A 25,543-nucleotide genomic window follows, 5' to 3' on the forward strand; every position below is an offset into this window, starting at 1 on the left:
AAGACATTGCTCAGAAGTTTGCGGACACATGGTCAGATAATTCCAACAGTCATAATTTTCACAATGATTTCAACACCTTAAAAAGCCAAACAATCTCTGAAAACTACAATAACCCATTTCCCTCATCCAGAGCCGTCCATGCAGATGCTCCCATCACATTAAGTGATTTCGATGTAACAATTGCATCGATGACTGGTARAACTCCAGGATTGGACAAAATTTCCTATCCCATCCTTAAAAATCTCCCACTATCCCTTAAAATACGAATAATTTCTCTTTACAATAAAATCTTCAACGAGGGAATCTATCCACAGCAGTGGAAGACAGCTTCCATCCTTCCCATCCCCAAGCCCAATAAACCTACTTCTCAAATAGAAAATTCTAGACCCATATTCTTACTTCGTTGCATGTTTGCATGTCCAAAATTCTGGATAAAATAATATCTGTAAGAGTTATGTGGTTTGCCAAAGCAAACGCTTTTATAAAACCAAAACAATTTGGCTTTCAAAAAGGTTTAGGAGTAACTGACGCTCTGTTATTTTTCGAACACTATGCCTCTACGGCTTTGTCAAACCAAAATCACGTTTCTGTGCTAAGTTTAGACTTTGAAAGAGCATTTGACAGGATTGGACCTGACACGGTACTCAATGAACTTAAAAAATGGAATATTGGTGAAAAACTATATAATATAATAAAATCGTTTTTGAACCACCGCCAATTTTTTGTTATTACCAATATGCATAAATCCGGCCTACACGATCTTTTTAATGGTATACCACAGGGATCACGTGTTTCTGTTGCGTTATTTACCATCGCGTTCAATGTAATAAGTACAATTATCAGTTCTAGTGGAGCTGTCAAACACTGCGTCTATGCCGATGATGTTTTAATATTCTCTCAAAGTCAAGATCTAAATCAAGTTAAACACATAGTTTTATATATATTGAATAAAATAAGTAATTGGTCAAAAATTTCCGGCGCTAATATATCGCCTAGCAAATGTGAAACTTTTCACATATGCCGAAAACAAAAGTGCTCCTTTCCTAATATATCCTTTTCTAACGTTGATCTCCCACATACTAATAAATTATGAATCTTAGACTTATATTCGACAACAAATTAACTTTCAAAGAGCATTGTAAATATTGAGTAAGTCTTTTTTCTAGGTTGAATATAATTAAATTATTATCATCTAAATACTGCTTAGTACATACAAATACTCTTGTCAATATAACAAAAGCTTTAATATTATCAAAAATTGACTTCGGACTTTGTATTTACGGACATTGCGCTAATACAAACATTAAGCTCTTGAACGCACCCTACCACGCAGCAGTCAGAAGAAGCATTCTCGCCTTCCCAAYGTCACCAATTAAGGCAATTCTATCAGATGCTGGACTACCACATATAAACTACCGGACCATGCGAAACACCATTATGCTTATACCGAGGCTACTTCACTGCAGAAATGAATTAATTTTTTCGCAAATCAATTATTCTACACGAAATCTTAAGACTAGTCGTAAGCCGTCTACTATTATGAGTTGGTTAAGTCTAATTCAACAGCTGAACATCGTAACCACTCCATCACTTCTTAAAACTTCAGAGTATCCTCCAAGTGCGCTTCCAAATTCATCACTCAGCAACACCCTACTTAAGTACCCAAAATATACTACCAGCAGTAATGAGTACAAACAAATGTTTAATGCGGTATTAGAGTCCTTAAATGATGATTGGAACTTGTATTATACGGACGGATCCAAGTCAGACACCAGCACAACGTTTGCTGTGATAAACCAGCTAGGTGTTACTATTGTGGTCGGTTCCTTGCCATCCTACTGCTCGGTACTTACTGCCGAAGCAGCCGCAATATGTGAGGCAGTACAATTTGCTTCCCGAATGGGAAATAAATGCATTATATGTACCGACGGCAATTGAAGCTATATTTAATTCCAATAATGAACCTTTAATATCCAATATTCGTAGCATGCTATTGCAAAGCAATAACTGTATAAAAATAATGTGTGTGCCTAGCCATATCGAAATTTATGGCAACGAAATTGCCGATAAAAAAGCTAAAGAAGCTTCCAAACAACCACTTCACTTCTTTGACTATTTCACCGATAAAGATATACGCAGACTTGCTTTTATACCCAGGAAAAGCGACTAGTAAAAATATAAGGACATTTATAAGACTTCGAATAGGACACACAACTGCTACACATGCTCACATCTTAAATAGCGTAAATAAACCAAATTGCGTGTTCTGCGGATCAAATGATGTCACAGTTATACACCTCCTCGATACATGCCCGGCACTTCAACGAATCAGAGCTAATGTTTTTTCTAAAAAAACCTTCTTTATACTTATCTAGAACGGACTGATGACAGTAACATAGAAATCATATCTAAATATATTTCGCTTTGCAAGTTAAATATTTAGTTTAGTTACATACATGCACCCATTTACTTTTCTTTGAAATTTATCTTTTCTATTATATCTAAATTTACGTTATGCAAATCGATCTCAAATGTGAATATAATAGGCTAAGATTTTATAACATAAAAACTGGCTGAAGGCCTGGCAGCAAGTGCTTTATATCTATAAGTGGAACGATTATTTATAACTATTTCTCTTTTAAATAAATAAAAATAATAAAAATTCACATTTAAAACTCATGCCAAATACGTTTGCAAATATGTACGTCACCAAAAAAAGCAGCATGGCGGTTATTGGCCTTGAACGAGATGAGATCAGCAAGTATCAAATGGGTCGATACGTGAACTGCAATAAAGCTCTTCAAGGATATTTATTTTTGCAATTCATTAACACTTTCCAACTCTTGTGCGTATCGCAGTTCATTTGGAGAATGGCCAAAGGGTGTAATTTAACCCAGAGAATACATTACAGTTAGTGGAAACACCGTCAGCAACAAAATTGACTTTGACGAGTGTTTTCTAAACTTGCATCAGTGATCCGTTTGCAGAAATGCCTTAATATTTATTATACATGGAATGCATCGTCGAAGAAATAGTTACGCAGAAAGCAAGGCTAAAAAGTAGATTGACATTCAGGTGTGTTCTCAACTAATGCCTTAGCTAGAGTTTACACAATCCACCCTAAAACCTACGAATTCCTTTGAGTTCCAACGATTTGCTATTTAAGTTCGAACGTATTCAGTTTCCAGTGAAAATTGCATTTGCGATGACAATCAACAGAAAACAAGGATAATCGCTAGAAGTGTGGGGAATAAGTCTGGAAATGCTATGTTTTTAACACGGCCAGCTATACAAGTGCGTGGTGTGTTCACGAGTTGGAAAACCATCTCCTCGGAAAAGAAACCAAAAAATTGTTGTTTATCAAGCTGGGTTACTTTTAAAAAAATTTAGAAGAATCAAATATAAATGATTTTTAACATAACTTAAATTCAACTTTCTTTTCATTTCAAAACACATAATTTCACGCAGGACATTGACTACGGGGTGAGCTAGTTAAAAACAAAAATCATGTCGGTTCAATGATATAAAAATTAATTATCAATAAAAAACAAAGTAAACACTTCAGCTCTTTTCGGTAAAAAATAAAAATAATCAACTTAAAATTTACTTCAAAATATATGTACGTACATACAAAAGATTGAACTATTGAACTCCAAAAATATATACTACACACATACATAGCTCCGAAATATATCCTTCAGTTCAATTTCATTGCGTATTTTTGTTTTTAACGTTTCGAAGTTCTTATTGCCATATTTATTAGTCTTAAATATAGAATTAAGGAACGTTATATTATCTAGGGGTTTAGGTGCAAGTTGATTTCTTTTTTCAGGTACTAAATTGTCTGCCAATGAAAATACATATTCAGACGCCGCACTACTTGCAGGTATAGTTAATAATTTAAGTGCAAGTTTTGATATGCCTGGAAAGTTAGTTTTAGGTTGCTTCCACCATTTCAGTGAAATATCGATCTACCTCAATCCGATACGTTCCTGCGCGCCCATGTTTGAAATATTTGGAAAAAAGAAGTTCAGGTCATTTGCAAATGAAAGTATATTTCATGTTGAAGTAATAACTGAAAAATTTAGGGATGATGGAGTTTGCGCGGACTCATTCCGTTCGGACGTGTAAAACTCTCTATTGCCTGATATCTCCTCAATGCAGAAATGCTTCACAACTTCAATATCAATGCCTTTTTTAGCTTTTGGATAAAAAATAGTGCTACTTTGTGGTAAATGCTTAAATTAGCAAGTTGATATATAATACAAGCTGACTATTTCTGGAACGTCGTTTTTAATCGAAAAATTGAAGGAAGTACAAAACATATGCTCACATAATTACACTCCTATAGTTTGCTAGAAATTGTGTCGAAGTATTGGCTAAATTCTAAAAAATAGTTGATATAATTAATATTTATATTAATATCAAACAAACGACATTTTTGATTATTTTCTGTTAAAATACTATCGATAGTCGCCCAATTGTCTGAAATGGACATAAGCATTACCAAGTAAGGGTTCCTTCGTGTGGGCCAGTGACTTTTCAATATGTTGGAGATTTAATTTGTTGAAATATTTTACACGGCTTTTGCAAGAACCAATTAAAGGTTTCAAATCATTTGTAGTCTGAAATGTAATTAGAACAATTGAATCTCGTGTAGTTTTGTAATGCGCTTTTGATATTACTTCATTGAATTCAGTTCCTAGCAGTTACAAATACCAAATTGAGAAAATATATATACATATTTATATTTCTAAATTTCTTGGATCTGCTTGCTAAAGCTTAAAAATAAGTATTCAAATCTTAAATATAATTAAAAACTAAAGAAGCTCAAGAATGTGATTGCGCTTTTTTGGTAGAACGTTGCTCTCCAGTAGGCTGGTAGATCACTCCTTTTTAAACGCGTTTGATTGTAGGAATATAAAAAGGCATTAGCCAATGGGATGTCCGCGAAGTTTAGAAATACATATGTATATCTTACTCTGCTGTCCCTGCCACCCTCTTTATCATAGGAATATCAATATCTTTTTTGAATGAATATAATGGTGCACCCGTGATTGTTCTAAACGTTTTAGATTGGAACCTTTGAATTATATCAATGTTGGTTGCACAGGTCGTACCCCACAGTTGAATGCTATACATCCAAATCGGTTTCATGATTTAAATTTGCTGCTTTTAACTTCATGCAAATTATTTTACTCGCTATATTTTTTGGCAAGTGAGTCTTCGATCCAATTGAATCCCAAGATAAGTTACTTCATTCGCTTGTGGTACTAGAACATGGTTATTTTAACTGTGCGACATGTTTCTGGTTTTATCGAGAATGTATGTAACATGCTTGCATTTTTGCTCATTAATATTTATACTCTAGTTGGCTAGCCATTCTTCGACAAAAGTTTCGTGCTGCTTTAATACTTTTGATGCTCAGATGGGGCATTTGTTATGGCTTACTAGAGTTGTGTCATCCATGAAAGTGGATGTCAATACGTTAGTAGCTGTTGGAATGTCTGCTGTATATATTATGTACAGAGTTGGGCCTAGCACGCCAGCCTGAGGTACACCAGCTCTTTTTACTCGTTCTTCTCCTGTTTCTTAAAATAACTTAAAATGACATGTTTCTTAAATATTACTCCAAAGTTTTATGCAATTTGTAAGATAAAGCGTTTCTGATTTTCCATAAAAGGCCTTCATGCCAGACCTTATCGAACGTCTGAGCTACATTTAGAAAAATAGCTGTACAATACTCTCTGTGCTCGTATGCTTTCCTGATTTCGTTGGTACTTCTATTTACTTGCTCTACACTGCCATGTGTAGCACGAAAACTGCATTGGTGTGTTGGCATTATATTATTTTCGTGGAGGAAAGGAGTCATCTTTGTTACAGGGTAAGAGGCTTATTAGTCTGTAGGAAGATGGCTATGTTACGTCTTTCCCAGGTTTACCTACCATGATGATCTGCGACTTTTTTCAGGAAGTTGGATAATATCCATTAAAGAGAACCGTTATAGCAATAACGGTAACTCAATTAGTATTTTTGGAATAATATTATTGTGTCCTGATGACTTTTTCGAACTTAGTTCTTTTATGATAACTAGTAGCTTTAGAAGTAGAAGTCCTAATAGACGCTCGTTCTTTGGGCAATTAGGTTGAAATACCTTTCCTATGTGATGTACAAAGCAGTTTGCCTTTCCTCGTCACTACGTGGTCAATTACCATTCATCCGTCTTAGAGGCATGTTGGAATCTACTCGTGGCGTAAAAGACTTTTGGGCTTTCCGAAGAGAGCTTTGCTTGCTAGAATATGGACAAAGTTTCTCTATACTACTGTGATCAAATTGAAAGGTGAATTTTAAATTTATACTCCGCGTGCTTTTCTAATTGGTCGAATAAGTCATAACTTCGAAGTTGTAGATAATTTCGTCTATCTTGGAATCAGCAACAATAATGTCCGCCTCGAAATCCAACGCAGAATACTCTTGCATACAGGTGCTACTTTGGACTGAGTAGCCTACAGAGAAATAAAGTCCTCTTTCGACGGACAGAAATCAAACTCTATAAGTCCTTCATTATTCCCGTCCTGCTATGTCGTGCATAGGCATGGAATTTTATGAAAAAATCGTTCTGTTGGAATGGTAGCTATTCCATAGAGGGGAATTATTAGAGCAATTTGTTCGTAGTTGTTCGTTGCTTTGTTGTATTATTTTCCTTTTACTATTATTGGGTAATTAATTTTCGAGTTATATATTAGTATTTTATTAGTGAGTGAATATTTCCTTAATACTCGTAATCTTCGCTTCAGCTTGAAAGCAGGTTTTGTTTATGCACATATATTAAAACTTAAAGTTGTCATTATCATTACGCCATGACATTTTTCAAAAATACTTTGTAAAAATTTCGAAAAACCCCCTATTATTTGAAAAGTTAAAGGCTTCTCAACCCTTCTAATTAATTGTTGCTCATTGTGTTGCCACTACGTGTGGGTTGGTTGCAAAGTGATGGCGCGAGTTACGATTTTTGTTATTTTAACAGAAAATGTATTTCGGTTGAATAAAAAATACCGCGATTTACTAAGCAGTTTGTCGTCGGGGCCTTTATTGATTATCTTCTTTCATTCTTAAACTATAAATAAAAGTACTTAGTTTACTTTACTTGGAGCCCTTATACTGACTCGACATTTCCCGCTATCAACGACCCGGCATAACTTATGTAAGCAATTTAATGTTTATGTAATACGATACCAAAAACGATTAAATATACTACTGTGATCAAGTGAATTTTTAATTTATATTTCGCGTGTTTTTCGAATCGGTAAATTTTTTCTATGTAAGTTGGTAGTATTGTTAGTGACATCTATGCTAAAATTCACGTCAACGTATTCATTACACTCTAAAATCCTTCGATTTTTACCATACTCATACTGCATTGGTTATTCGTGACCATTTCACATTTTCAATTAATATCGTGTCGCAACCACTGTATTCGCCTGATTTACCGCCGTGTAACTTCTGGCTATTCAGCTAATTCACATGACCACTCTGAGGACACCGTTTTGACTCAATTAGCGATATAATCGAAGAAGGCTTTGATGGCCATCACGATAGATGATGTATTGGAGCGGGAGAGGATTACTTTGAAGGAAATGAAATAGACAAAGTTCACCTTTCAATTTGATCACAGTAGTATAATTTTCAGCGTTGCGTTCTTCCTCGCATTTAAGCGCTTTTTATAACTTACGTACAGCAGATTTCAGTTGAAGGGAAGGCACTTAACCGCTATTCACGTCTAGCTCACTTTTTCTCATTTACAAGTTTTTATATTTAATTTATAGTGCTCTTTCTGAAACCAACTGGTTTATTGATCCTTTTTGATGTTACCAATCAGCTGCATTATCTTCTCTTGTACTTTAATCAATTTCTCTTCCTGTATTTAATTTGCAATCAATATTGATACGGCTGCTGATATATTTTCTCTACTTCAACCAGTTAGTTTTATGAGATGTTAGAGAAAATGTTGGCTAAAATATTATGGGCTGTTCCTATAACTTTATTAGTACATTCGATCAGATGATAAGTCTGTACATGTATCAGCTGTGATAAGCGATCTATCTATATTTCTGACTACAGCAAAATATATTAAGTCTGTTATTTTCACCGGTGGCAGTATGTCGGCTTACCAGGAGATATTATGTCCAGGTTATTATGATTATTCATAATAGTGTCGTCCTTTCGGATTAATAAGACGTGAGCCCCGGTACATGTGTTTTGGGTTTTAATCTCCACCTGATAGAAATCTTTGATTACACAAAAGTCTTTACATTCACTATCTGTAATTTTAAAACGAGGCACACAGTATACACAATGCCATCTATGTATGTATATGTCGACTAGTGCGTTAGAATCTGATATCTGTACGGATTGTCCAGTGAGAATTTCATGACATTTCATTGATTGAAAGTGAAGTTATTGCGTTTTAAGTGTCAGTATCTTTGTGTTAGCGGTGCGAAAATGAGCTTTGGACAAAGACCCAACATTAAATTTTGTTTTAAAATTGATAAAACTTTTACCGAAACGTTTAAATTGATGAAACAAGTTATTGGCGATGATTGCGTAGCACAGTGCACGAGTGGTTTCAACATTTTCAAAGTGGTCGTGAGGACATAAATGACGATCAACATGTGGGCAAATCAAAATCCGTGATCACCGGAAAATCCATCGAAACTGTGCGTGAATTCATCAAAAATAAGCCGAAATTATCATTGAGATGCATGGAAATGGAAATGAAGATCTCCAAAACATCGTTATCGCATTTTGACCACACATTTGGGCTTACGAAAGGTGTTTACACGGTTTGTTCCGCACAAATTGACTGACGACCAAAAATTGCTCAGAATCCAAAATTTGAAGGACATATTTGAGCAATAATTACATTTTAACCATTAACCACTCCCTGTATTCAACTGGTGTGGTACCTTGCAACTTCTTCTATTTCGGGAAAATGCATTTGCCCATGAAAAGAAAGCGTTATACAAACGAAGAGGCCATTTAAAAGGCTAGCACCGGCTTACATGCGGCAATACCGGCCAACCAGCTAAAACTCTCGTTCGACATACTTTCGGATCACGCAAAAAGCTGTATTGAAGCAGAAGGAGACTATTTTGAATAAAATAAATTGATTTTGCCAAAAAAAACCATTTGTTCTGTGTTTGTAAATCTTGTTTACTTTGGAAGACACCTTGAAAATTAAGGATGAATTTCATTTTTTTAAGTTGATTAGAATTGGGAAATAATTCAATTTTAAACATTGGCTGTTGTACTTTGTTTCTATTAAATATATTTGTAACAATTTTCTTGTTTTTATTCGACAGAAATTTAACAATTTCCATACAACTTTTTTCAGTGAAACTTTTGTTTCATCTATATTATCTATACTATATGAAAATTATTAGGACAAACAACTCTTTTTTTACATGACAGATACGTTTCGGTAATCAGTGTAAAAAAAGAAGCGTTTCCTATAGTAAAATGGGGGATACGTTCCACGTCATCTGAAAACCGTGTAATTGTATGTACATTTGGCATTTTATTGAGTAATAAAACTTAAAATATATAATTCATGCAGGTGAAAAATATTTAGATTGAGCAAATACAAAAGAAATCTGTTAATATAGAATTAAGAACAGAACAATTAGAATAGAAATAAAAAATATTAGGTAGCTAGATAACTATTCGTCGCTAGTTGATAACAAGCGCAATTGTTTGCAACGAACTGGACAAAAGTCGGTATCATCGAAGGAGATATAAAAATGACTTTTTCCATATAGATGGAAATATGCCTTGCTTAAGAGATGAGTTAAATAGTTTTGTTAAGGGTTGGTATATATATTTGGCACATTTTTTAAGAAAGAATGAGGGAATCATATCTGGGCGAAAATTGAATGATTGTTTTAACATATTTAATTGATATAAGACGTCAGCTTCGGAAATGGTGGGTGCATTAATTACAGAAATGGGACATAACTTGTGCTGATGAGGGACATTTTTTGGAGATTTTGGAGAGTAATTGGACCTAAAGAATTCAGCAAACCTTTAGAAATTGTGTAATTGTCACCAGAAATAGTAGACTTATATTTCACTGCGGGCGGAAAATTAGAAATCTTGCGTTTTTTTACTTTGTTTATATAATTATTATAACATATTTTGTTAAGTTCAAGAAATTGTCGTTAAGTTTAAAAGCACGAGATTTTCTAATTTTTTACTTACATAATTCCTTCCTACTTACGTAATTTCCAATAAGTTAAAAATAGTTTCTTTAAAGTGGGAAGCACTAAATCAATATTGCCACTGTAATCTGGCCAAGTTACTTTAGAAAGTTCGTAATTAATCTTCTTAAAATTAGCTTTCGCAAAGTTGAACTCTGGTAGAACCAAAGGATCACATCTGACAACAGAAAATATTGAGGCGTTATCAACGATCTAAGAACTTATCAAACTTATTTGAAATTTAAGTAATTTGGTTAAGACCCAACTCCGACATTTCATTTAAGAACTCGTTAAAACATAAGCTAGTACTAACAGGAATGATGTAACAATCAATAGATTTCCAAAACAATCATGGAATCAGTATTACTTCATGGCTAGTAGAAAACATTTTTTATTAAAGAAGCATGTAGCGTATATACAGATAAGTCCGATTGTGGCGGTATATAAGAGTTAAGTAGATATGGTCACTATTAGCGCAAATTCAAATGCACTTAAATTCTATGAAGTCTGCGTGCGGGAACATCGACTTCTTCAGATGGAATTGAAGAAGGAGCAGCAAGCAAGACTCCCGTATTTTGCTCAGCCGGTCATATCAAAAGATTTGAAATTTGATATTGCATATTTCATTATCAAAAAATGTGGGGCTTTAATTAGGTTTCTGTGAAAGCAATGACTTTAAAATTATAATTGACGCTATTTAAATACAGAACAGTAAATTTTGTATTAAGGCCTCTAACATTTTAATAATAAATACTCAGCGAATTATTGTTAATCAGTTTTTGTATCAACGGGTTTTCTTGGAATTTTAGTGAGAACTGTTTAAAACGTTTATGCTCAAATTCGCGCACAAAGACCCCAGATAGCCAGAATGAGTTGTCAAGTACCAATTGAAAGTTTTCAGCGGATATGCCAATCTTAAAAGATGAAATATTTCTGTCATATTTGAAATTAAATTTTCGGATGTCTGTGTGTCGCATCCGCAGCAAGTCTTCAGATAAATATTGATTTTTTCCGCGGTATTCTTCTTCTTACTTGGCGTAGACACCGCTTATGCGATTATAGCCGAGTTAAAAACAGCGCGTTTTTTCTTCTTTTCGCTACGTGGCGCTAATTGGATATTCCAAGCGTAGCCAGGTCCTTCTCCACCTGGTCTTCCAACGGAGTGGAGGCATTCCCCTTCCTTTGCTTCCCCCGGCGGGTATAGCGTCGAATACTTTCAGAGCTGGAGTGTTTTCGTCCATCCGGACAACCTGACCTAGCCAGCGTAGCCGCTGTCTTTCAATTCGCTGCACTATGTGTATATATATTTCATACAGCTCATCGTTCCGTCGAATGCGATATTCGCCGTGGCCAACGCGCAAAGGACCAGAAATCTTTCGCAGAACTTTTCTCTCGAAAACTCGCAACGTCGTCTCATCAGTTGTTGTCATCGTCCAAGCCTCTACACCATATAGCAGGACGGGTATTATAAGGGACCTATATAGTTTGGCTTTTGTTTGTCGAGAGAGGACTTTGCTTCTCAATTGTCTACTCAGTCCGAAGTAGCACCTGTTGGCAAGAGTTAATCTGCGTTGGATTTCCAGGCTGACATTGTTGGTAGTGTTTACGCTGGTTCCAAGATAGAAGAAATTATCTAAGACCTCAAGGTTATGACTGTCAACAGTGACGTGAGAGCCAAGTCGCGAGTGCGTCGACTGTTTGTTTGATGACAGAAGATATTTCGTCTTGCCCTCGTTCACTGCCAGACCCATCTGCTTTGTTTCCTTGTCCAGTCTGTAGAAAGCAGAACTAACTGCGCGGGTGTTGAGGCCGATGATATCAATATCATCGGCATACGGCAGTAACTGTGTGCTCTTATAGAAGATGGTACCTTCTCTATTTAGTTCTGCAGCTCGAACTAGAAGCAGGTTGAAGAAGACGCACGACGGGGAATCGCCTTGTCTGAAACCTCGAACGCCTCGGAGAGGTCATTCCCGATCCTGACGGAACTTTTGGTGTTGCTCAACGTCAGCTTACACAGCCGTATTATTTTTGCGGGGATACCAAATTCAGACATCGCGGCATAAAGGCAGCTCCTTTTCGTGCTGTCGAAAGCAGCTTTGAAATCGGCGAAGAGGTGGTGAGTGCCGATTTTCCTTTCACGGGTCTTTTCCAAGATTTGGCGCATGGTGAATATCTGGTCGGTCGTTGATTTTCCAGGTCTGAAGCCACACTGAAAAGGTCTAATCAGTTTATTGTCGATGGGCTTTAATCTTTAACACAATACGCTCGATAGAACCTTATATGCGATGTTAAGGAGGCTTATCCCACGGTAGTTGGCGCAGATTTTGGGGTCTCCCTTTTTATGGATCGCGCATGGCGCACCTAAATTCCAATCGTTGGGCATGATTTCGCCCGACCATATTTTGCAAAGAAGCTGATGCATGCTCCTTATCAATACTTCGCCGCCGTGGTTGAATAGCTCGGCCGGCAATCCATCGCCTCCCTTTGTTGTTCTTCAGACGGGTAATTGCTATTCGAACTTCTTCCTGGTCGGGCAATGGAACGTCTGCTTCATCATCATCGATTGGGGAACCGGGTTCACCTTCTCCTGGCATAATTTAAGTATGCTCTGGGCATCGGTGACTAGATCACCTTTAGGGGTTCTACAAGCCGCATTTTTTCATAGAATTTTCGAGCATTACCCCTGTCAGCCAGCTTATTAAGCTCTTCGTACTCACGCATTTCGGCCTCTTTCTTTTTCTGTCTGCAAATGCGTCTCGCTTCCCTCTTAAACTCTCGGTATCTATCCCATCCTGCACGATCGTAACGTTGCGAGGTAGGTAGCCTGTTTTCTCTCCCCTGCGATATGGATACTCCTCGTCGTACCAGCTGTTCTTCTGCACTTTCCGAAAACCAATGGTTTCGGTTTCAGCTGTATGTAAGGAGTTTGAAATGCCGTCCCACAGTTCCTTTATAGGGAGTTGTTGACGAGTGCTCTCAGAGAGCAGAAGTACAAGCCGAGTAGAATATCGTTAGGCTCTCTGTTGTGATTGCAGTTTCTCGACATCGCACCTTCCTTGAGTTTGATGGCGTGCGTGGTTTGCTGCACAGAGGCGGGTGCGAATCTTGGCTGCAACAAGATGGTGGTCCGAGTCGATGTTAGGACCTCGGAGCGCACGCACATAAAAACACTGGAGACGTGTCTTCCCTCTATCACAACATGATCGATCTGGTTGGTGGTGTTTCGATCCGGAGACAGCCAGGTAGCTTGACGTATCTTCTTATGCTGGAATCTAGTACTACAGATAACCATATTTCGGGCCCCGGCGAAGTCGATCAGCCTCAACCCATTTGGGGATATTTCCTCGAGGAGGCTGAATTTCCCGACCGTAGTGCCAAAGATAACTTCTTTGCCCACCCTGGCGTTAAAGTCGCCAAGCACGATTTTGACATCGTGGTGGGAGCAGCTCTCATAAGTGCGCTCCAAGCACTCATAAAAGGTATCTTTGTTCACATCGTCCTTCTCATCTATCGGGGCGTGGACGTAAATCAGCGATGTATTGTAGAACCTCGTTTTGATGCGGATAGTGGCTAGACGTTCATTTACCGGAGTGAATGATAGCACTCGGCGACGGAGTCTTTTTCTCACACCAAACTTGCGCTCCTTTATATGGCCACTGTAGTAAATGAAACAATGACCTATTCGTCTCTGTCCTTGTCCCGTCCATCGCATTTCTTGGACGGCGGTGATGTCAGCCTTTATTTTCACGAGGATATCAATCAGCTGGGCAGCGGCACCTTCCCAATTAAGGGATCGGACATCTCCAGGTGCATGCCCTCAATTCGTAGTCCTTATTTCGTATTCGCGGTATTACAATTAAATATTTATTATCTGACTTACAGTTAATTGGAGGCGGATCTGAGAAGGTTTTCCCATACCATGTTCAGTAACAGCTTTCCATTCTGAGCAGACGAAACCTTCTCCTCTGGAGGACAAGGGGAAGAAAGATTGATGAGGTCAATATTGGGTGGGAGCATTCTTTTTAAGGAAGATGCAGTGATCTCTTAATCAGACAAACTTTTACGTTTATTGGAAGGTTTTGGATTAACTTCCTGTTCATTTAGGCATTTAAATGATTGAAACGACGTTTCATATTGCCTAAAGTTTTCAGTAAGGGTTTCAAGTTCATGGCCAATCTCCTTGAAATTATTGCGCGCCTGCTTAAAAGCGTCAAATAAATCAATTTCAGTTGGTCTGCATTTAATGCAAGACCAGCGCAAGCCCTAACTATCAAGAATAGAATCCAATATTCTTCCCGTCAGTCCAGCACATTTAAGATGGGAAGCTCGTTACACAACCTGGTGCAATGATGCTAAGTATGGTAAAAACAAACATAATTACAAGACAGTGATTTTGAAACCATAATAGATTGAAAAATTCTTACAAAAAAAAGGTTTTTTCAACCGTGTAACTTCAAATCCGTGTAAAAAAAAAGAGTTGGATGTACCTACAATTTCACTTTATTTAGCAACAAAAGTATTTGAGCTCTGCTCCCGCAAGTAGATTGGAGGGGGGTTGGCGTTCACTACTATGGTTGTGCCTTTTGCATCGTCGTTAGGCTCTTTGCTCAATAAGGCAAATCTGTTGCCAATAAGAATTTCTGGCTTTTTACTATTTGGCGTGTCGATTTCCTTTTTACATTAATGTAGCCAATGTGAATTTTCTTTTTTGCTTGGTATATTCACACCTTGCATTTTGTTTTCTTTCGCTGTCCAGGTGCTTTCTGATACCTACATAGGGGCTGCTGTCAGTGGATTTGTTGTTGCCCGATTGCTGTTTACTGCTGACTGCACTAGCTTGGTTTCATCATCAGTTACTTTTGTTGTATCGACAAAGCTGAAGAAGGCTATTAAAAAATGCCTACGGTTTTGCTGGTCAAGCTGCAAAGTTCTCATTATTGTTTGTTTTGTTTTGTATTTTGTTTTGTGTACTATTTATTAATGTTTATTATTAATAGTTTGTGTATACTGGTTTTTATTTCATTGGTTGTTTTTTAATTTATTATTAATGGTTGTTTTCTTTTTGCAAAAATCATAATACGCGGAGGGAATTTCAAAACACGTCCGTACACCTTGAATACTTTTTCTTCTATCTTAAATCTGCTGAGTATTTTGTTTTGAACATTTATAGCTGTTCATTTCTAGAGGTCCATAGACTTGATACCAAAACTAAGTATTTTAAATTGTCGAATAAATGAAGCGTGGTAAATAAATAATGTATGTTCACATAATTGTCAGTCCAGATATCCGTGGTTAAAGAAGCATTTCCTTCATCAACAACTTTTTTTAAATACGATTTAACTTAGTTTTTCTTCTCCTCAGCCATTTTATAAATCCTCCGCGAGATAGTAGATGCATTGGTAACTATGTCAGGTATATTAACATTTAATTAACATTTCCACCGTATTTCGATCCCATTTCAATTCTGCTTATTTTTCAAAACCAGATCCATCAACGGCAATAAAAGGGCGGCAATCTTCTATTATCCATTGTGAACAGACATTGATAGCGAATTCCTTGTCTCTTGACTTACATTTCTCATAACCACTTCCTGCCCAAAAGTGTTAGCGAAGCATTTGTGACGCATCAAATTACTGCTTTGCATACCAATAAACTTTAACAAATGCTTGCATTTTCGACTGTAAACAAACTCTTCCAATGTACTTCCATCGCTTTTTTTTATTTCAGCAAACACGCTCTAAACTACACTTTTACCTCGTTTCTGCGTTAATTGATAATTACTATTATCAATGTTCTCTATTATTCTATTTTGATTTTTTAATCCTTTGTACTCCGCACTATTTTAGACGTTGGCTATCATGCCATTGTGAGAAGGTAATATTTTTTTTAAGAATTTGAGAGTAGCCAAGTATTCACTGCAGATCACTGGGTCCGTATTCCTGAAAAGTTTGGTGCCGATCGATTTAGTTTTATGGCCATACATATTTTTATGCGCGTACCGTTAAGTTTTTTAAATACATGTACGCTGTCGTCAACTTCTCCTTGCTTCGCGCAAACAATATTTAAAACCTGCACTTTTGCTTTCACCAACGGAACAGTTGAGCTCCCGGAGGCACGGAGGGGTCAGGGGACGAAATGCCACATAATTATATTAGTTTTTTTTTTATTATTAATTGATTTTCTTTAAAACATTTTAAAACTAGTATACATTTATGCATATTTTTAATTTTACATAAATATTATTACATTACGTAAATAAGCTGTAAGTTATCAGTATTTCTCAGAAGAAAGCGTTATTTTAATAGGATAAACTCCTCCGTTGAAGTAACGGCGAGTTTGCGCGAAGACGGAGTGTAGAAGAAAATTGACCTCTGACAAAACATTGAAAAAAGTAAATAACAACTTACCGACAAATATAAATTTGAGCTCGCATACATATTGATGCTGCATTGTGCACATCGCTGCAAAGTTGGCAAAGTTTCTATGCATCAACATCTCGCGACGACGTCGGCAATGTTTACACTTAGGCTGTTCACGATAAGGTGGTTATCGGGTTATGTGGTTATGTGATTAAGTAAACAACAACAAAATGCGGTATGACAAAATAACCAACTTTGACCAACCCAGACCCTTGTTTACAGATTATGTGGTTGTTTGCTTATTTCCAGTGTTAGAAAGTCGTTGGAGTTTTACTAAATGGCAGCAAAATAAATAAATAAAACTAAGCGAATGGCATTTCCATTTATATTTTCTAATTGGAAATTCTGCTATTAACAGCTGTTTTTTGTTTACAATTGCATTGTGACACTGTTCAGCGCGCAAGATGTCTGCAAATTTTATACAAAGAATCTTTTGAACTCTTAAAATTTGGATTATTTAATAAGAACATACCTTCAATAAAGTCCATTTCCTGAATAGCAGAACTTATTTTAAATTCAATTATGTTGCTTTTTAAACTTTGTTTAGGCATTTTATAAGTAGAAATTTCATTGAACTTAAAATGTAAACAATGAACAGCTGTTTGTGTRAAAATAAGCATATAACCATACAATATGGGATGTTCACGGAACATAGAGGTTATTTTTAATCTAATAACCACATAACCCGATAACCACCTTACCGTGAACAGCCTAACTTTTGTTCATTTTGCAGTGCTTTATTATTCAAAATTGACTTTGCTCTTTTCAAGTACTAGGATTTTTTGGTTGAGCGTGGAATATATAAAATGGGCTAAATCGAAAAGCTGTGAAAATATATATTAAGTAAAAATATAAAATACTTATATGGAAGAATAGAGGAGTTCATATAAGTGGTAATTTTTTAATTCAATATCATATATTCAAGAAAAAAGAAATACATGAAATAAATTTTGAGAGTCGGCTGTTGCGTCAAGCGACAAGATATATACGCATATTTAAACCTAAAATTAAAATTAAGAAAATTGAATTAAGAAAGTTTATTGTAAAATACCTACCTTAATGCACTCATAATACCAATCTATTACTTACCTTAATACTTACCATTATCTCTTACATTATTTAACGAAAGTTGAGAATGATTATACTTACCCCATTTTAATACATATTTATATTACCACTAGTTTAAGCCGTTAGTTTTAAGATTAGGCTTAGCAATTAGATTAAGAAATAAAGAACTCTCTCTTGCAAAGTGAACGTGAATTCGAACGGACGTGGTTTTAATTTATCGGAATATTATATTATCGCTCCCGTGACAGGCAATTAGGCTTTTAATTATTCGCGCATTCCCAGTGCATATTTTTTCGCATCTCAAAAACGCTTGAGATTTGTCATGGCGCCTGAGCAGGGACTTAGTGCGTGAGCTAAGAATATTTTAATTGAGTTCCGTTTTCGTTTTAATTAACCATTATCGTTTTTAATTGCCTGTCAATCGCGGTTGTCGGTCTTCACAAAGTCAAAAAAAAAAAAAAAAACAAAGAAACATACATTGGAAGTGACCAAGTTGTGCAGTGCAGTGATAGTGATACCTAAATACAGGAAAAATAAAAATAAAGCCTAAAATATAAACACAAAACTAAAGCGAGAATAAAAAGAAAAAGTGGTGGCAAAATTATAATACTTACATATATGCATACGAGGACAGTGATTAATGCTTACATACATACATAAACGTGAAGTGGAGTGCTAAATAAATACTTACCTATATACCCACTATAAAATCAAAAAAGAAGAAGGGARGTATTGTGAAGTGTGTGCATATACATACGTACATATATACATAAATATAATTAGCATACAACTAAAGAAACTAAAAAGTGGTACTTACAGTTTACGAGGTGAATTATTTATGCGGTACAGTGGTAGGCGCAAATAAAGGAACACAAGTTTCTGCCCTAACCAAAAAACAACAAAAAAAATTTGTATATATACATACATATTGTATATACTTATATATATATGCTAAGTTACAGTTTAGAAAACAGTTTTCTAAACTGTTTAAAGTGCCGCAAAATTAAAAAACCGGTAAGCCCAAAAACCGTTGCTATCATCCGTTGTTGCCAAACCGTTGCTGTGGTAATTACTTCGTTGCCATCACTTYGCTGTTATCGCACCGCTGCTGCCATCGTCGCCACTGCCATCAACCCGCCGCTACCACAACGCCGCTGCTGCCATCGTCGCTACTACCATCAAACCGCTGCTGTCATCAATCCGCTGCCGTCGTGGGAATGAGCTGCCGCTGTATACTTTGTCAAAGGGACGTAAGCGCCGGCAAACAGCCGATGCACCAGGTAACGAGTGCGACTTACTGAAAGCAGAAAAAAAAAATAAAACGAAAACACATACAAATAAAATTACAAAAAAAAAAAAACAAGTGCATACTTTCAGTTTTTGGCTCTCCCTTTTCACTTTACATAAATTACATTGACTTTATTGTATTGCCTTGTATTTAATATACAAACATACATCTATACATATATTAATACATGCTCAAACATATACGAATTCAAAGTGAATAAGGGATTTTGGGATTTTGCGGTAGCCCTTTATTTTGAAATAAAGGTGAAAAAATTATTAATTGCAAAATTAAATTTTCTACTTTTTCGCAATTTTTTCGATCCGCGTTTGCAATTATCGGCCGTTTTTTCGCAATTTTTATCGATTTTCGTTCAGACATTTTCCGATTAAATTACTTTTTTGTGTTATTGCTCAATTTGCGCATTTATTGGTTTGGCTTAAAAGATATTATCTTTTTTTCGTTTTCGTAACCAATTCCAAATATATTTGTTGCCAACTTTTATTGCTATTGGTTTGGCTTTCGTATATTTGGGAATCGACATATATTTTTTCGTTTTCGTTATCGATTCTTAATATATCTGTTGCCAACCGTTATGGTATTTTTTTTTCGGAAATTTAATGAAACCAACGCAAAATGAGCAAGCCAAAGCCAACTCTCGCAAGCCTGTCTCCAAGTAAGGAGTTGACGGACTTAAAATCGTTAAGACGTCAAAGAACGGTTGCGAAAAGTAGTATTTTTCGCATTAAAACGGGCCTTCTCGAAAAGACTATGTCTTTAGATCCAATAGAATTGGAATGTCGTCTCGATATATTAGATTAACATAGTGAGAAATTAATGAAATGCCAATCAAAGATTGAAGAAATTGATGAGGATGAAAATTACCCGAAAGCGTTGGCAAGACTCAAAAAAGTTTATGATAATAAATGCTTGATATATTTCAATACAATATCTAAACTTTTAGAGCTGCTAACAATCCCAAAGCCATCCGCTCCTTCATTGTGATCAATGATTGACGAAGTGTCAGCGGTGTATGACTCACTGCTATCGCTGGGCGATAAGAAACATATAACAAACGGTATTATTATACACATTGTAATGACAAAGGTTGACCCCGCCACCCGATCCAAATGGGAAGAAGCGCTGGACTATGATAAACTGCCACTGAGGAAGGTCTGTGAAGCCACCCTAAATAGGAGATTCCAGCAGCTATCAGCGGAAGGAGCATCAAATTTAAGGACGAAGCCCATACCAACAAGCAGTGCGAGTCATGGGAAACAACAATATATAGACAGAACCAAATCGGCGCTAGTTGCAGCGAATACGAGGCAGCCTCTTTGTCAGCAGTGCAAATCGAGGGATCACCATTTGACTGCCTGCCCCACCTTCAAGGCGCTTCCGGTGCMGCAGAGGTTCGAGTTCGTGAAATCGGTGCCCTTATGCGTAAATTGTTTGCGTAAGGGGCACACGGTATCGAAGTACAGAGCGGATCGATGTCGTGTGTGCAATCGATCGCATCACACACTGTTGCACCAGTATCCCGTCTCCTTCCCCGCTGCACCTCATCCGCAACCATCCACTACACATCCCATGCATACAGCAAGTATGTCGGATCGGGTAATGCTGGCAACAGCAGTAATTTTAGTGAGGACCAGCTGAGGAGATTACCTGCCTGCGAGAGCCTTGCTGGATTCAGGCACCCAGGTCAATTTTATGGCGGGGGACTTGGCACAAAAGTTGCGGATTCAACGTCAGCACAAAACAGTAACCGTAATTGGAATTGGCAATTCCAATACAAAAGTGGAGTCAAAACTAAGCGCGTTTGTCAAGTCGCGGTTAAATAATTATGAATTTTTGGCGGAATTCTGGGTAATGCGATGCATTTCGGCAAATCATCCAGACCATAACATCAATGTTAGTGGCTGGAAAATTCTGCACAATGTTGAATTGGCGGACCCAGAATTCCACAAATTTAAAAAAGTGGATATCCTTTTGGGTGCTGAAACATTTTTCGATCTTTTAGCTGTTGGCCAAATTAAAAATGGTCCTAACCAACCAACTCTTCAGAAAACCCTTTTAGGATGGATTGTATCTGGCAAATACGCCAGTAGTAGAAGTTCTCCTCCCAGATTACATAGCACATTATGTCAAGCTGAAGAAGACTTTACGTCAATTCAGTAGTCCAAAAATTTTGGGCTTTAGAAGAATTACCTTCAGATTCTAATGGCATTAAATTCACACTAGAGCAACAAGAGTGAGAACAATTTTTCGTAAATACAACTCAAGTATTGCCTTCAGGATGGCTTCAAGTCAGAATGCCTTTTACAGCTGGCCGTAAGTTACTCGGTCACTCCTATGAAACCGCAGTTCGGCGGTTGCATTGGGTCACATGAGCCCAACGAACAATAAGATCCCGAGTGAGCCACACTAATTCATTCCGCATCAATGCGTTTTAAGGCCCGAGAGCACAATAACCAAATTACGTGTTGTCTTTGATCCGTCGAGTCGATCTTCAACTCAAATAGTGAATGAACTTTTGATGGTAGGTCCAACCATCCAAGAAGAGTTGTACTCAACTCTTCTTCGTTTTCGCTTACATAAGTGTGCACTAACATCGGGCATTACTAAAATGTACCGCCAAATAATTATGCATGAAGAAGACAGAAATTCTCAACTTATTGTGCATCCTTATGAGCAAATTCAAATTTTTCGTCTTAACACCGTAACATACGGCACTGCGCCTGCTCCATTTCTCGCAACACGATGTGATACCAATACAATGAAATATCCACTCGGTTCATTGGCCATCAAAAGAGACTTCTATGTTGATGATTTATTAACAGGGTCCGAAAATTTTGAGTCGCTAGATCTTTTGAGAAGTGAGGTAATTCAAATATTAAACTCGGCCGGATTCACCTTAACGAAATGGTTTTCGAACCACCCTAATTTTTTCGACAGTGATTGCACTGAAAAGTCATTAAGCTTCAATGACAAAAGTTCAACTAAAACGTTGGGAATCCATTGGTTGCCGAAAGAGGATTTGTTTCGCTTTGTTTTAGATGACAATTTTAATGATCTGCGAGCCACTAAAAGAAATATATAGTCGGTTTCCGCTCGCCTTTTTGATCCTCTTGGATTACCAGCCCCACTAGTTACCAAAGCAAAAATCTTATTGCAAAAGCTTTGGATCCAAAAACTAGATTGGGATGAGTCGATTCCATTGCGCCTTGACACTAGATGGCAGAACTTTAAAGCCAACCTAATGCAGCTCTCATCGATTAGCATTCCTCGTTACGTAAACGTTGAGTCGAGTGCCATCTGCCAAATACATGGCTTCTCCGACGCCTCAATAAGRGCGTACGGATGCTGCATATATATACGAAGCCAATCTGATAGTGGTATTAAATGTATGCTGCTTACTGCAAAGTCTAGAGTGGCTTCGCTGAAGACCAAATCTCTACCACGTATTGGGCTCTCGGCAGCACATTTTCTTTCGAAATTATGGTTAACAGTAGCGCCTATGTTGAGTCGACACTTCGAAAAWATTACATTTTGGACAGACTCCGAAATCGTTTTACTTTTTTAATCCACATCCATCCTCACTACAACCTTCGTCGCAAACAGAGTGTCCGAAATCCAAGAGTTGACTGACAAAGTACATTGGCGAAATGTGCAAACGAACCAAAATCCTGCGGATCAAGTGTCTCGGGATTGTAACGTGGACGAATTGAATAATTCGATATGGTTTGGCGGTCCACAGTTCCTCCTGGAAGACCCTGCCTTATGGCCAATTAATAACCACTTCCAGCTTCACCAAAAAACGAAGCATTAGAGAAGAAGAAAAATACATTTACATTAATTTCGACTGCTGAGAAAAATTCAATATTGGACCTTATTSAAAAATTCTCTTCTCATAAAAAATTGCTTCGTGTGGTCGCATACATATTACGATGGATCAGACGACCACCAAAATCCTCCATGGGACAGGATCTAACTTCAGAAGAGTTAAACTCGAGTTTTTTAAAAATTGCACAGGTGGTCCAACATTCAGAATTTTCGAATGTTATTCAAAAATTGCATAAAGGTACCACCTTACCCGCAAACTTGTAAAAACTCAATCCGTTTTTGCATAAGTACTCGGATACATCGGTGTCATTCAAATTAATCCGAGTAGGAGGTCGCCTATTAAATGCACCTCTCCCATACGATGCAAAATGTCCGCCTTTATTAAATAAAAGTTCGCACTTCAATATAACGTATTTACGGTCCCTGCATATTCGAAATCACCACGCTGGGGCTAAAGCGTTGGTTGCGCTTCTGCGAGAACGCATATGGCTAATTAATGCCCGAGAAGCCTGCAGTAGAACCATAATAAACGGTATACATTGTTTTCGTTACAGGCCGAAGTTGCAAAACCAAATAATGGGAAATTTTCCAGTCGAAAGACTACGAGACTACTTCTCATATGTGGCGTAGATTTTTGTAGTCCGATATACACAACGTTAAAACTACGCGGCCGACCACCCGTAAAAACACATATTACAGTTTTCGTCTGCTTTACTTCCAAAGCAGTACATTTAGAATTAGTTTCGGACCTATCTTCTAATTCATTTATTCTCGCCCTAAAACAGTTCATTAGACGCCAAGGAGTCCCGACGAAGATATTCAGCGACAACGGCACCAATTTCGTCGGTGCCGATCGCAAGCTGTGTGAATTGAAGGAGGCGTTTCTAGCAATGGGTCCAGAACTGAAGAGATTCGCAGCAGACGAAGGGTGCAGCTTCATCTTTATACCACCGCGGGCGCCGCACATCGGCGGATTATGGCAAGCCGCAGTGAAGTCCGCCAAACACCACATCGTTCGGATAACCGGCAATGCGCTACTCACAGCAGAGGAGTTAGCAACAGTGTTGACCTAAGTGGAGGCCATCCTCAACTGTCGCCCCCTGGTACCTCTGAGCCAAGATCCCAACGACGGCGAGGCGTTAACACCAGCGCATCTATTAATAGGATGCTCCCTGCGGGCATCACCCCCAGAGAAAGTGGACCCAGTTCGGTGTTGCGAGAGATGGCAACTTGTTTGTTGTCTCAAGCAACAGTTCTGGCGACAGTGGTCCAAAGTATACCTGACGGGACTTCAGGTGCCGCAACAAGTGGTGCGGTTCGCAGACGCAGCAACCAAGACGGGCACGATTAAGCGTCCCATCCACAAACTGGCCGTGCTTCCACTGGATAATGAAGGAATCTGATCCTGTCAAGGTGGCCGGTGTTGCGTCAAGCGACAAGATATATACGTATATTGAAAGCTAAAATTAAAATTAAGAAAATGTAATTATAAAAATTATAAAATATTGAATTATTGAAAATTAAATTAAGAAAGTCTATTGTAAAATACCTACCTTAATAATGCACTCATAATACCAATCTATTACTTACCTTAATACTTACCACAATCTCTTACAATATTTAACGAAAGTTGAGAATGATTATACTTCCCCCATTTTAATACATATTTATATTACCACTAGTTTAAGCCGTTAATTTTAAGATTAGGCTTAACAATTAGATTAAGAAATAAAGAACTCTCTCTTGCAAAGTGAACGTGAATTCGAAGGGACATGGTTTTAATTTATCGGAATATTATATTCTGGCTCCCGTGACAGGCAATTAGGCTTTTAATTATTCGCGCATTCCCAGTACATATTTTTTCGCATCTCAAAAACGCTTGAGATTTTTCATGGGCAATGAGCCACTTTGCGTTTTTTTTTCTAAAGTGAACATCAGAGGATTCTTCAATTTCTGGGCAACATGCAAATACGTAGTTTCCAGGCTATTTTTCCTTTAAGTTTTATTGCAACTTTTTTTATTAAATTTTGTTTCAAATTCTATTGTTATTCTCGAACATTTGAGGGGAAGTTCCATATGAAAATGAATTGTGGTTGAAAGTGGCCCACAGGAAAAAACGACAGAGCTATGAACAAAAGCACTTGACACGTGCGCGATTTTTTTTTTTTTTTTTGTTTTTTACAAATGGCATGATGAGGGACATACATATGTATGCAAATTTTTATGTATGTACACTACGATATAAGTTGAAACAAAAGAGTTAGAGTAAATTTCGGAATTTCTAAAGCTGAAAATAAACGTTTTTGTAATTTTGTTAAGTATTTGTTCATGTATGCATAAAAAAGTCAGGCGGAACGTGCTAAGTATGCTTATTTAATATAGAAATTTATTTGTAAATATGTATAAACATACTCGTGTGCATGTAAAATCAAGATTATATTTAACACCATCCACTTTTAGGTAAATTTAGCACTTAACTTTAACAGACTACACTAATGTCTATTTCTCTTCAGCCCGAAATTCTAAAATTTCACCAAGTTTGAAGATACAAACCATACATACATATGTACTTGGTTTATTACCATACGGACGTGGTTTATAGAACACAACATAAAATATCGGGTGATTTTTTAAGAGCTTGATAACTTTTTTAAAAAAAAAAACGC

The 25,543-nt window shown here is 37.1% G+C and overlaps 1 protein-coding gene across 1 annotated transcript; it reads left to right on the plus strand.

Moving 5' to 3' along the window:
• Positions 1 to 18,953: 18,953 nt before the first annotated feature.
• Positions 18,954 to 24,371, plus strand: LOC108975138. The gene is made up of 2 exons (XM_018943447.1): positions 18,954 to 19,026; positions 23,663 to 24,371. Exons 1-2 carry the CDS (start codon positions 18,964 to 18,966, stop codon positions 23,948 to 23,950), a joined length of 351 nt encoding a protein of 116 aa, XP_018798992.1. The 5' UTR covers positions 18,954 to 18,963; the 3' UTR covers positions 23,951 to 24,371.
• Positions 24,372 to 25,543: the final 1,172 nt, after the last annotated feature.

This window comes from Bactrocera latifrons, unplaced genomic scaffold (assembly GCF_001853355.1).
Source record: "Bactrocera latifrons isolate USDA-ARS-PBARC rearing strain unplaced genomic scaffold, ASM185335v1 scaffold_617, whole genome shotgun sequence".
Classification (NCBI taxonomy): Eukaryota; Metazoa; Arthropoda; class Insecta; order Diptera; family Tephritidae; genus Bactrocera; species Bactrocera latifrons.

Coding starts and splice junctions, on each gene's coding strand:
- LOC108975138 (XM_018943447.1), top strand. CDS start 18,964: ATGAGCTGCCGCTGTATACTTTGTCAAAGGGACGTAAGCGCCGGCAAA. Junction 19,027..23,662: donor GCAAACAGCCGATGCACCAG/GTAACGAGTGCG, acceptor GCCCTAAAACAG/TTCATTAGACGCCAAGGAGT.